Raw genomic sequence first — 12,894 nt, forward strand, 5'->3', positions numbered from 1 at the left:
ACATTTTTCTAATAAAAGCATTCTATTTTATTTTAAAATGTTAGTAGACAGGAAATGAGAACCTGTCATAAACTCTAAATTGAAAATTTGAAAAAAAATCTTTAGTAAATTCAAATTTCTCTACAAATAAGGAACAAATAAAGCCACTGAGGCTGCAATCCTATACACACTTACCTAAGAATGTGTATAGAATTCGGTGCAATTTACCTCTGAGCAGATATGACTTGGATTGTGCTGTCTGTTTGGTCTGACAAGGGAAATTTCCTTGTACTGTATGATACTTGGATCTATCAGATAAGTCCGTTCTCTACGTTTGTTCATTCTATGGTATTAGTTATCACTGAGGTTTCCATTTGATACATATTAGGACACCACTCTATTAGCAGCCTTCATGTAGGCCTTACTGGACCATAGTCAACGAAATCTTATGCCAGCCTTCCCTCACCTGGTGCCCTCCAGATTTTTGGACTTCAAATCCCATCAACCCCAGTCATCATGGCCAATGGTCAGGAATCCTTGGAACTGTAGTCCAGAACAGCTGAAAGGCACCAACTGGTGCCATAATAAATTTGTTAGTCTTTAAGGTACCCATTGCCAGCTCTAAGTTTTTGAGAGCCCTTAGGCAAGACACCCTCCATGGGTTCCCTCTCTCAGTGACTCTCCCTTCTCAGCACCAAGCAGAGAGGCAGAGAGCCAGGGAGCAAGGAGGCAGCGGCATCTACTGCTCCTCCTTCTCACCATCACTGTTGTCTGTGCCAGAGTAAGAGGACGGCGAGCAAGAAGTTGCAATGGTGAAAAGAAAAAGCAACTCAAGGGTCCTCTTGTCAGTGGGCCCCTGCTGAGGTGTGGGATCTTAAGCAGGTGCCCAACCATGCCTACCCTTGACACTGGCCTTGTAGGTGCCACAATACTTTTTGTTGTTTTTGCTAAAACAGACTAACATGGCTACCCCTCTGGAAATTGCTCTTAGCTACCTTATACTGTGTTACCTGGGAGTAAGCCCCACTGAATGGGAGTAACTTCTGAATAGATATGCATAGAATTGCGCTGTTACTGTGTTTTTGGTGAGTCATTTCTACCCCTGTCATCAAAGATTCAAGATTCAAAAGGAAAGGGAAGTATTGTTTAACTTCCTCATATTTGCACTATTCCAAAGAAAAGTGAAGTTACACAGCAAACATGTTGATATTTGCTTTGCCTTACTCATAAAGTTATTCATGATGTAATTTTCACTGCAGTTTCTGGGTTGTAGAAGGTTTTGGAGGGCAAAATCAACATTCATTGTTGAGGTGGTAGCTATTAAGCAATAAGCTCATCATTGGTTGCATCTGCCTCCAGCCTGCAACACACGCACCCGTGCACACGTGCACACACACCTACCCATGCACATATACACATCCCCCTCTTTTCCTAACAATGATAAAAGTACAGAATAATTGATTAATATTAAAAAATAATAAAACCAAATCAATACTTCGTTTACACTACTGAGTAACTATGTGATAACTGGGAAGTGTGGCGTCAAGGGTAGTAATTGTTCAGCACTTGCCGACAGCCCACACCCCAGGAGGAGCCCAATGATAAGAGCCCCCTGGAGTTGTTCCTCCTCTTCATCATTTCAGCAACCTGTTTGTTCACCCGCCTCTCGCTCTGGCTCAGTAAATGTGATGGGAAGGAGGTGCAGTAGATGCTATTTGCCTATTTGCTCACTGGCTCTCTCTACCAGTCAAGCAAACACTAGCAAAGATGAGAAAGAGGAGGAGGACCAATAGCAGCAGGTGACAATGGCAGTGTGAAGGTAGACTCACTTGAGAGTGTCTTGCCCAAAAGCCATCAGAAGCCTGGACCCATTAATCCCTATATCAGCATTGCTTCTCCTTTCCCTGGAGTCGGCACTGATAGTTACAATGATCAGGTGGCAAATATATTGATGCCCACACTCTACTCAGCTGGAGACAAGATTTTAGGTGGGGTGGACTCTCCTTAGAAAGCAAAAAACATAATTTTCCCTAAAGCTGCCTGATTTAAGGTTTTGCTTGAGATGACTGAAAACATTTCCCACAAGACCTATTAACTGATGGCCCTGAAGAGCTGGTTCTCCACTTTCCCTGTAGCATGTGGCATAGGCAGTGCTCTCATGTAGCTAGGACATGGCTAAGTTGGTTCCATTCTAGGTGCTGGGTTCACAAGGGTGCTGAAAGCACAGCTGCTGTCCCTTCTTCCTAGAAAAGATTTCCTAATAAACCACATTATTGCAGACTAAATGAAAATAATGCCCCAATTACTGCCCACTAAATCAGGTGGTTCATTCCTATATTATTTCTTTTTAGTTGCCATTTTATGTATTTTAATTCTGGTTTTCTGTTTTATAATGCTGTTGCTTTTGGCATTTAACTGGCCTTAATTATTGCACCATTTATTTTCTGTAAGGTACTTTGAGGACCAGTTGTATGAAATGCAGTCTAGACATTTAACTCCCCGACTAAGGGTTCAATCCTATGTAAGTTTAGACAGAAAAAAGTCATACAACTCCCAGCATGGCCCAGCCAGCATGGGTTATAGGCCTCTTTTCTGTCTAAACATGCATAGGATTGTGCCCTTACTGTCTGTATTCACAGAGGACTGGAAAAACAATAGTGCACTGGAAGTTCTTAACAGGGGACTAGAGGGACAATCTGGAAACAAAAGGGATACAGAAATGGAGAGGGGAGAATATTATCAAAAAAGTTATTAGTAATCACCGATACAGTGCTTTCTTCTGAGAAGCTGAGAGCATGATAAAAAGTTGTGCCACATCATTATGCTTAGGGACAAATGTAATTCAATCCACTATTAGCACCAATTTGCCTTGTTATTGCCCATGGCACATGTTATTTGTTCAGGCTAACGGGGTTTGTTTTACCAAACACACTCTGTGCCCTCGAGGTATCAGTATATCTTGTTTGCTCTGATTTTCCTGTAAGCTTTAGAACTTTCTGGACACACTATAATCTAATTTGCTTGAGTATGGAGGAGTGGACTGCATGAACTTAGATCTTTCCAATGCTATAATTATGTGATTCAAATAAATAATACTAATCTTTGTTCTTACCCATTTTTCTCCGATGTCACTGTATACGCTGATTCGGGGAATCCGATCCACTAACTGGAAAAAGCGTGCTGCGGCTATTTTTGCTTTAGCATAATTGGGTGTATAAGAGGATGCTCTTCCTAAAGCAGTTCCACTAGTCACAACGGCGGAGATCACCCTGAAAACCAGGAGGAAAGTTCTCAATTTGTGGGACACTTAAGAAGAGCCCTGCTGAATCAGACCAAGCAGGGCCGGCGTCAAGGGTGGGCATGGTTGAGCACCTGCAGGAGGCCCACACCCCAGAAGTGGCCCACTGACAAAAGCCCCCTGGAGTTGTTCCTCCTCTTCACCATTGCAGTCTGCTTCTTCACCTGCCTCTTGCTATGGCTCAGACAATGGTGGTGGTGAGAAGGAGGAGCAGTGGATGCCAATGCCCACTTGCTCACTGGCTCTGTGCAAGTGGTGGCAATGGTGAGAAAAAGGAGAAGGAGCAATAGCATCTGGTGACAGTGGTGGTGGGAAGGTAGGCTCACAGAGGGATGGGAGCTTTGAGGGTGCCTTGCCCACAAGGGCCCACAAAAACTTGTAGCCGACATTGAGACTAAGGCCCACCATCCTATTTCCATTGGTGGCCAGCCAGATGTATATGAGAAGCCCATAAGTAAGGCATGAAGGTAACGGCTCTCTCCCCACTCCCCACCCCCCACCCATTTGTTGCCCACAGCAAGGGCACTGCTAGGCAATTAAAAGATTAAGGGCCCTGGCCCATAGGACACAAATCTACATAAAATCAACACATGCTAATTTATATCGATATATGCAAATTTACAAATTATTACTAGGATTTATTTACATTTCATAGGAGGCAAAGCTAGCCAAATAATTTCTCATTCAAATTATCTCAGATAAAATAATTGTTTCAGTTAATTGGCACCCTGACCCAGATCATCCCAAACTGATGGGAAAAGGTTTTTTTTCCTAAGCTTAATTGCCATGCAGGGGAATTGTGTGTGTGTGTGGACCCTTCCATTGGCACCAATGGACACTCTGGGCTCTGTGAATAGATAGGAAATAGATTCAGGGCCAAAGCCCCATGGGCCCAGGCCTATCAATGCCCTTGGTCCCCAGTAATAGATATTCAGAGATACACTGCCTCTTAACATGGAGGTTCATTTGTTTGTTTGTTTGAATTATTAAAATATCTTTAAACTGCCCTTCATCCCTGTGGATACCATTTAGCAATCATGGTGCCAACTTTGCCTGTAAGACCATATGAACTTATGGGTCCTCTTAAGAGAAGAGTAGTGTGTGCATGTGTGTGTATTTACCTAAATACACTGCTGTAGTGAAGTCCTTCCTTATCAACTAAAAATCCTCCAAACCGGTAAGAGACAGAGTTGGCTATAAACACCACACACTGTGCAAAGCCAAAGCAGACTCCATAAACATTTGCCTTTTTGATTGCTGCCCTGTATGGGATTTCCAGATATTTCTCATATGCTTCAATAAACTTCTTCTCCTTCCCAATTCCAGCTACAGTCCTGATATTTGTGAGGGCTTCATTTGTAATCTGTCCCACCAAAAACAAAGTAGGGGGGAGGAAGAAGACAAAAGATGTGTTAAATGTCAGTCTGAGAGGTATGGGCCATCTGTCTGGTAAGCTGATATATAACAATCTCTAGTTCAAAGTGGACTCAGTTGAATTCGCCAGGTGTAAGGCACCAAGGGGAATATTGAGCCAGGGCCTCTGGTGGCCAGTCTTCGGCACATTGCCACCAGCGCTCTGGTCCTTCAGCAAACCGGACAGATTAGTGGTCCGAGGGCACCGCTTAGGCTGTAGTGCCAGTCTGAATACAATCAGCTGTCCTCACAGTCCAATGGTGGCAAACTAGGCCAGCCTTCCCCAACCTGGTGCCCTCTAGGTACTTTGGAGTGCAACTCCCATGATTCCCAACCACTGGCCAACCTGGTTGAGGGCTGATGGGAACTGGAAATCCAAAACATCTGAAAGGCATCAAGTTGGAGAAGGCTGCTCTAGGCCAGGGATGGTCAGAAAGTAGATCTCCAGATGTTTTAGACTTCAGCTCCCAGCATTCCTGGCCATTCGCCATGCTGGCAGGGGCTTCTGGGAGCTGAAGTCCAAAACATCTAGAGGTGTACTTTCTGCCTCCCCCTGCTGTAGGCTGTATAAAGCCCTCATTTCCAAGCAAGCTCCTCAGTCTGAGGAACTTGTCTCATTGAGTAACCACGCAGATTGTTTTGCCTTGCCCTATGACCTGTGCCACTTGTCTGTCTCTGGCCTTTGTCTCCTCCACCAGAACCGGACCACCAACCTACCTTGACTGTGTCCTCAGCATCTGATCCTTCTCTGCTTGCTCCGGAACCTTACTACCTGTCTGTCTTTGGCCATGTCCTCTTACTCTGGCCCCCTCATTCTCACTGGCTTGTGCCACAACCAGCCCCCCACCTCCCTCAGCTGCAGCCAGTCTCAGAGTTTAACCCCGACCTGACACGAGGTTTCCTATTCCAGAAATATTATTACTCTATAGGTGACGTTTGCCCAATTGGGCAAGACTGCTGTTGTAATTCCTAGCATGGGTTCTTTTGTCTGGGTGAAGTTCAGGCTGTCTGAATATATGCACACTGACAAGAGAGCTCAGCAAACAAACAAAGAACTGTGCTTGCCCTAGCCTGTTCTGTTCTTATTCTTCATCATATTCTCAAGTTCTTGGTATTAACCAAGAGCACAAACTGTCCATTTGTGTATGCAATGAACCAGGATATTGTGTTGAAATCATTTGTTCTGGGTAGGGTAGCTATATTGTCAGTTTCAGAAGCATTTTAATGTGCTTGTGGCCCACAAAGGCACTTGGTATGGCTTACCATGTGCATCCCTCCCTTTCTTTAAATTTTCCAATTGCTGCTATTATGGAACTATAAAAAGTGATCTTCACCCAAATTGTGTTTTTTAAATTGTTTCAGTGAATTTCTAATTTTACTGGGCTTTTCAATATGACAGTGGCAAACTGGCTTACTTGTCATTCCTGCTCCTGGGAAATGTTGTTCTGTGAAGGGGACTGGTGATCTCTAACTTTATTTTCTTATTATTCTGAAGCACACTTCCCAGGATTATGGTAGAAAACCAATATACTTTAATCGCAGAGAGAGAGCCTCTCTTTTCCAGCCTGGTGTGTGAAGAATTTGTCGGCCATGTTTACTGAAGAAAAGAACAAACAGGATGTGGCATCTTCTTGAGCATTTAGAATATGATTTTCTAGATTATATAGGGTGGCATAGTTAAGGGGAGAAAGAGACTTAGGGCACAATCCTATGCTTGTTTAGACAGAAAAAAGTCCTACAATTCCCAGCATTCCCCAGCCAGCCTGGCTGGAGAATATTGGGAGTTGTAGGACATTTGTGCCCTTGAGGTGCAATCCTATGCATGTTTACAGAGAAAAGAGTCCCAGCAATTCCCAGCATTCTCCAGGCAGGCTGGCTGGAGAATGCTGAGAGTTGCAGGACTTTTTTCTGTCTAAACATGCATAGGATTGCATCCTTACAGTGCTCGTTGTGCTCGTTTCAGTGCCAGGTGAAGTCCTTTTTATTCTCCCAGGGATTTTAGTTTTTTAGTTTGTTTTTATCTGGTTGTTGTTGTTGTTGTTCAGTCGTTCAGTCGTGTCCGACTCTTCGTGACCTCATGGACCATAGCACGCCAGGCCTTCCTGTCCTCCGCTCTCTCCCAGAGCGTGCTCAAGTTCATATTCATTGCATCCGTGATGCTATCTAGCCATCTCATCCTCTGCCGTCCCCTTCTCCTTTTGCCTTCAGTCTTTCCCAGCATCAGGGTCTTTTCCAGGGAGTTTTCTCTTCGCATTAGGTGGCCAAAATATTGGAGCTTCAGCTTCATTATCTGTCCTTCCAATGAGCAGTCAGGGTTGATTTCCTTTAGGATGGACTGATTTGACCTCCTTGCAGTCCAGGGGACTCGTAAGAGTCTTCTCCAGCACCACAGTTCGAAAACATCAATTCTTCGGCGCTCAGCCTTCCTTATAGTCCAGCTCTCACAGCCATACATTACTACTGGGAAAACCATAGCTTTGATTAGACGGACCTTTGTCGGCAAGGTGATGTCTCTGCTTCTTACTATGCTGTCTAGGTTTGCCATAGCTTTCCTCCCAAGGAGCAAGCGTCTTTTAATTTCATGGCTACAGTCACCGTCTGCGGTGATCTTGGAGCCCAAGAAAGTAAAATCTGTCACTGCTTCCATTTCTTCCCCTTCTATATGCCAGGAAGTGATAGGGCCAGATGACATGATCTTAGTTTTTTTAATGTTGAGTTTCAAACCAGCTTTTGCACTCTCCTCTTTCACCCTCAACAAGAGGCTCTTGAGATCCTCTTCGCTTTCTGCCATTAGGGTGGTATCGTCTGCATATCGGAGGTTGTTGATAATTCTCCCGGCAATCTTAATTCCGACCTCTGATTCATCCAACCCGGCATTTCTCATGATGTACTCTGCATATAAGTTAAATAAGCAGGGTGACAATATGCAGCCTTGTCGTACTCCTTTCCCAATTTTGAACCAATCGGTTGTTCCATCTCTGGTTCTTACTGTTGCTTCTTGACCCTCGTACAGGTTTCTCAGGAGACAGGTAAGGTGGTCTGGTACTCCCATCACTTTAAGAATTTGCCACAGTTTGTTGTGATCCACACAATCAAAGGCTTTAGCGTAGTCAATGAAGCAGAAATAAACGTTTTTCTGGAATTCTCTTGCTTTCTCCATGATGCAGCGAATGTTGGCGATTTGATCTCTAGTTCCTCTGCCTCTTCTAAACCCAGCTTGTACTTCCGGTAGTTCCCGGTTCGCATACTGCTGAAGCCTAGCTTGTAGGATTTTGAGCATCACCTTGCTGGCATGTGAAATGAGCGCAATTGTGCGGTAGTTTGAACACTCTTTGGCGTTGCCCTTCTTTGGAATTGGAATGTAAACTGACCTTTTCCAGTCTTGTGGCCACTGTTGAGTGTTCCAGATTTGTTGGCATATTGAATGCAGCACTTTAACAGCATCATCTTTTAGGATTTTAAATAGCTCGGCTGGAATACTGTCATCTCCGCTAGCTTTGTTGTTACTAATGCTTCCTAAGGCCCACGTGACTTCAGTCTCTAGGATGTCCGGCTCAAGTTCAGTGACCGCACTATCATGGCTATCAGGGACATTCAGATCTTTCCTGTATAGTTCTTCTGTGTATTCTTGCCACCTCTTCTTAATCTCATCTGCTTCTGTTAGGTCCCTGCCTTCTTTGTCCTTTATCATGCCCGTCTTTGCACAAAACGTTCCCTTGAGATCTCCAATTTTCTTGAAGAGATCTCTAGTCTTTCCCATTCTGTTGTTTTCCTCGATTTCTTTGCATTGTTCATTCAAGAAGGCCTTCTTGTCTCTCCTTGCTATTCTCTGGAACTCTGCATTCAGTTGGGTATATCTTCCCCTTTCTCCCTTGCTTTTCGCTTCCCTTCTTTCGTGAGCTACTTGTAAAGCCTCATCAGACAGCCACTTGGCTTTCTTGCATTTCTTTTTCTTTGGGATGGATTTCGTTGCTGCCTCCTGAACAATGTTACGGACCTCCGTCCATAGTTCCTCAGGCACTCTGTCTATCAGGTCTAATCCCTGAAATCTATTCCTCACCTCCACTGTATATTCATCAGGGATATGATTTAGGTCATACCTGAACGGTTTAGTGGTTTTCCCGACGTTCTTCAATTTAAGCCGAAATTTTGCAAGAAGCAGCTCATGATCTGAGCCACAGTCAGCTCCAGGTCTTGTTTTTACTGACTGTATGGAGCTTCTCCATCTTTGGCTGCAAAGGACATAATCAATCTGATTTCGATATTGACCATCTGGTGACGTCCATGTGTAGAGTCACCTCTTGTGCTGTTGGAAAAGAGTGTTTGCTATGATCAGCATGTTCTCTTGGCAAAACTCTATTAGCTTTTGTCCTGCTTCATTTTGTACACCAAGGCCATGCCTGCCTGTTATCCCGGTGATTTCTTGACTTCCTACTTTAGCATTCCAATCCCCTATGATGAAGAGGACATCTTTTTTTGGTGTTAGTTCTAGAAGGTGTTGTAGGTCTTCATAGAACCGATCAACCTCAGCTTCTTCGGCCTCAGTGGTTGGGGCATAGACTTGAATTACTGTGATGTTGAATGGTTTGCCTTGGATTTGTACTGAGATCATTCTATCATTTTTAAGATTGTACCCCAGTACTGCTTTTCCCACCCTTTTGTTGACTATGAGTGCTACTCCATTTCTTCTAAGGGATTCTTGCCCACAATAGTAGATATGATGGTCACCTGAATTAAATTCGCCCATGCCTGTCCATTTTAGTTCGCTGATTCCCAAGTTGTCAATGTTCAATCTTGCCATCTCATGTTTGACCACCTCCAGCTTACCTTGATTCATTGATCTGACATTCCAGGTTCCTAAACAATATTGTTCTTTACAGCATCGGATTTTCTTTTCACCACCAGACACATCCACAGCTGAGTGTCCTTTCGGCTTTGGCCCAGCCGCTTCACTCTTTCTGGCGCTACTTGGAAATACCCTCTGCTCTTCCCCAGTAGCATATTGGACACCTTCCGACCTGAGGGGCTCATCTTCCGGCGTCATATCTTTTAGCCTTGTGATACGTTACATGGGGTTTTCTTGGCAAGAATACTGGAGTGGGTTGCCATTTCCTTCTCCAGTGGACCACATTTTGTCAGAACTCTCTGCCATGACCTGTCCGTCTTGGGTGGCCCTGCACGGCATAGCTTATGGCTTCACTGAGTTACGCAAGCCCCTTCGCCACAACAAGGCAGTGATCCATGAAGGGGTTTTATCTGGTACTGTATTTTAAATTTCTTGCTGCTAGCTCTGTTTGATTATTTTATTTTTATACTGTAGTTTAAAACTTTTATATTGTATTTTATCATCTACATTTTATTGTTTCGTATTTTATTGTTTTATAATGGTTGTGAACTGGCCAGAGAGCTTCAGCTATTGGGCAGCATAAAAATATAATAGATAAAATAAATGTCTACTCAGTAGTAAGTACCATTGAGTTAAATTAGACTTACTCACAGGTAAGTGTGTAAAGGACTGCAGCCTTAAATAAATTTGCATTTGGGCACTAAGCTAGAGAAAACTATCACAAGGCACAATAAATCTCTGCCAATAGTACTGAAGCATTGATTTGTCCTTTTCTTTATGCCCTTACTGTGTTGTTAATGGCTGGCATTCCTGGTGGTTAGCCATGTGTCTGGTGATAAATCTACAGTTTGAAAGCAACACACAGATTTATCATAGGCCAAAATTCAGAGGACATCAACCCTTAATAGCATGGCTTCACCCACAACTTCCCAGCAATTAAACTATCATGGTGTGAACAGAATGCTGGACTAGACAGGTCTTTGTTCTGATTCAGCAGGGTTTTTCTTATGTTCTTATGATCAAGTCTGACCAGTCATCATAAAATCACCCAATATTAATAATCTTCCTCAGTTGTTACCTATGGCAGCGAAAGCAAGTCACCTTTCAAGCAACAGAGGCCTTAAATGCTGAAAAAATTGCCATGAAGTTCCAGCTGCTTGACAAGCAGAAAGAAATGTATGTTTAGTTCTGTGGTTCTGTTAGGCCTAAAAATGCCTGTTAACATTAACAAAACTGGCTTTTTAAGCTATTACTCACCATCTTAATGAAACTTAAATTATGTTTTTTTAAAAAAAAAAAAATCATTACCCTCCCAGTAGCTTCCATGGCTTGTTTGTCCTGAGAGGCAAACCCTGTCAACATCCGAGTCTGCACCATGCCAGATAAAGCCAAGAAAGGCAAGAAGGAGCTGATGACTAAGCTGAGCTTCCAGCTGAAGTAGAAAGCAATAATAATGGCTGTTCCAATATTGGCGACGGAGTTCACAATCATTCCTATCTGGGTTCCGGCTGCCTTAAAATAAAGCAAAACAACAATAGATCACTAACAAGCTCTCCTATAGTGAAGGATTCCCCCCCCCCAAAGTCAGCCGTGATAGGCTACGTAAACATTTACGTAGCCTATCACGGCTGACTGCAGGTCAGGGATGCAAACGGCGGTGGCTACGGCCGCCGCCATTTGCGTCCCAGCAGGAGACGAGGTTTCGTGGCCGGAGGGACGGGGCGCCTCCCCCCGGCCAGAATTTCGGCGGGGAGGGATGGGGCGCCTCCCCCCTCGCCCAGAATTTCGGGGGGAGGGATGGAGCGCCTCCCCCCCACCGCGAAGCAAGCTGCGGGACCAGGTTAGGGACTTTCATCCATCCCTACTCTACACCAGCCTAAAATCCTGCTTGTAATTTAAATGGGGCTTTCTGCTTCTGTTTTAAATGCAGGATCACAACAGACTCCTTTTACAAAGTGCTTCCTCTCCCCCCCCGTGCTTTCCCCCCTCCTTTCCCCCCTTATCTGAGTCTTCCATATGTTTCATTATACATCCACTAGAGGGCGCTGTGGTCTAGCGCCTCCTATTGCAGCTTTTCCGTTTTCATGAGGGAATTCAAGCAGAACTCATCTCGCTGTAATCTGATAGCTCATTATCTCCGATCTTTTAAAAAATGGAATAATGGAATTTTAGGGCACAATCCTATGCAAATAGGTGGCCGCCTCCGAATTCAGAAGTGACCACCTATCCAATGCAGGGCAGGAGAAGCACGGAGGGGATCGTTCCCTCTCTGCTCCTCCTGCCCTGCATTTTCGGCTAGACAGCTGCTTTCGTCTGTCTAGCTGTGGGAGGGCAGAGCCGGGGAGGAGGCTGCCGTACAACAACAGGATGTGTCATACAGGCATTTCTGCCCTCCTCACCCTGGAACGCCCTGTTTTGGCCACTCCGCACTCCTCTTACGAGTGTGGAGCATGGTGCTTCTCCATGCTGCCTGCGAGGCAGCGCAGAAGGGGGGGAAGGTTGGTTCTTCAGGAACTGACTTTGGAGCGCGGGCTCCGAGGTCGGTTCCCAGAAAACAAGATATCCTATGGCTGTCTAGCAGCTGACTAGAGGCCATAGGATTGCTCCCTCCATGTGGGAGATGCCCTGGTGGTTAACGACATCATCTAAAGGACCCGCAAACTTCTATGAGTTTATGAGTTCTATGCCATCTCTATAGCAGGATAAAAGCTCCATGTGAAGAAGCCCACAGTCTTCCACACTATGGTGAAATTTCTCTTAAAATTAGAGTAATTATTTCTAAATTTGCATCTATACTTATGCAACTCTGTGTCCTCTTTTTTAGTGATGTGTAAATGGGCCACCTAGTCCCAGAGGAGTGACATCAGGGAAGTCAAGTGAAGTTGGGCCCAAAGTGACAATTACAGACTCAAAAGAAACCTTCCCTAATGTCATCAGCTCGGCTCATTTGGGCCTCGTTCTAACTGAGGTGGTAAACCTTCATCTCGTCCACTTCAGACTTCAAGTGAAAGCTCAAATAAGAGGTTGGTCCCACACACACACATGCACGCACGGATCCCTTGGGTATACAGGAAACTAAATGTCTGGGAGAACAGTTCTGGCCTGGTGTTCTCCCTAACATGCTTGCTTTTTATGTGTAGGAATGTTTGGATTTTTTTCGTGAAGAAACACTCCAACATCCCATCTAGGTAGCTCAGTGGTAAGAGCACATGCATGGCATGCAGAAGGTCCGAGGTTCAATCCCCGGCTTCTCCAGGTAGGGCCGGAAAAAATGCTGCATGAAACCCTGGAGAGCCATTGTTGCCAGTCAGTGTTGACAATACTGAGCTAGATGGCCCAGTGGTCTAATTCCATACAA

General features: G+C 44.6%; 1 protein-coding gene across 2 annotated transcripts in view; it reads right to left on the reverse strand.

Annotated features, from left to right (window-relative positions):
- Positions 1-12,894, reverse strand: part of ABCB11 (ATP binding cassette subfamily B member 11) — an 80,212-nt gene that overhangs the window by 15,413 nt on the left and 51,905 nt on the right. For both annotated transcript variants that reach the window (XM_084812252.1, XM_084812263.1), the window contains 3 exons: positions 10,845-11,048; positions 4,399-4,640; positions 3,092-3,248 (listed from right to left, as the gene is read on the reverse strand). In XM_084812252.1, the coding sequence (XP_084668378.1) occupies positions 3,092-3,248; positions 4,399-4,640; positions 10,845-11,048 (603 nt within the window). The remainder of the gene's footprint in view (positions 1-3,091; positions 3,249-4,398; positions 4,641-10,844; positions 11,049-12,894) is intronic.

Source organism: Heloderma suspectum, chromosome 1 (genome assembly GCF_057233095.1).
Source record: "Heloderma suspectum isolate Gila_16-S chromosome 1, 16-S_ref, whole genome shotgun sequence".
NCBI classification, from domain to species: Eukaryota; Metazoa; Chordata; class Lepidosauria; order Squamata; family Helodermatidae; genus Heloderma; species Heloderma suspectum.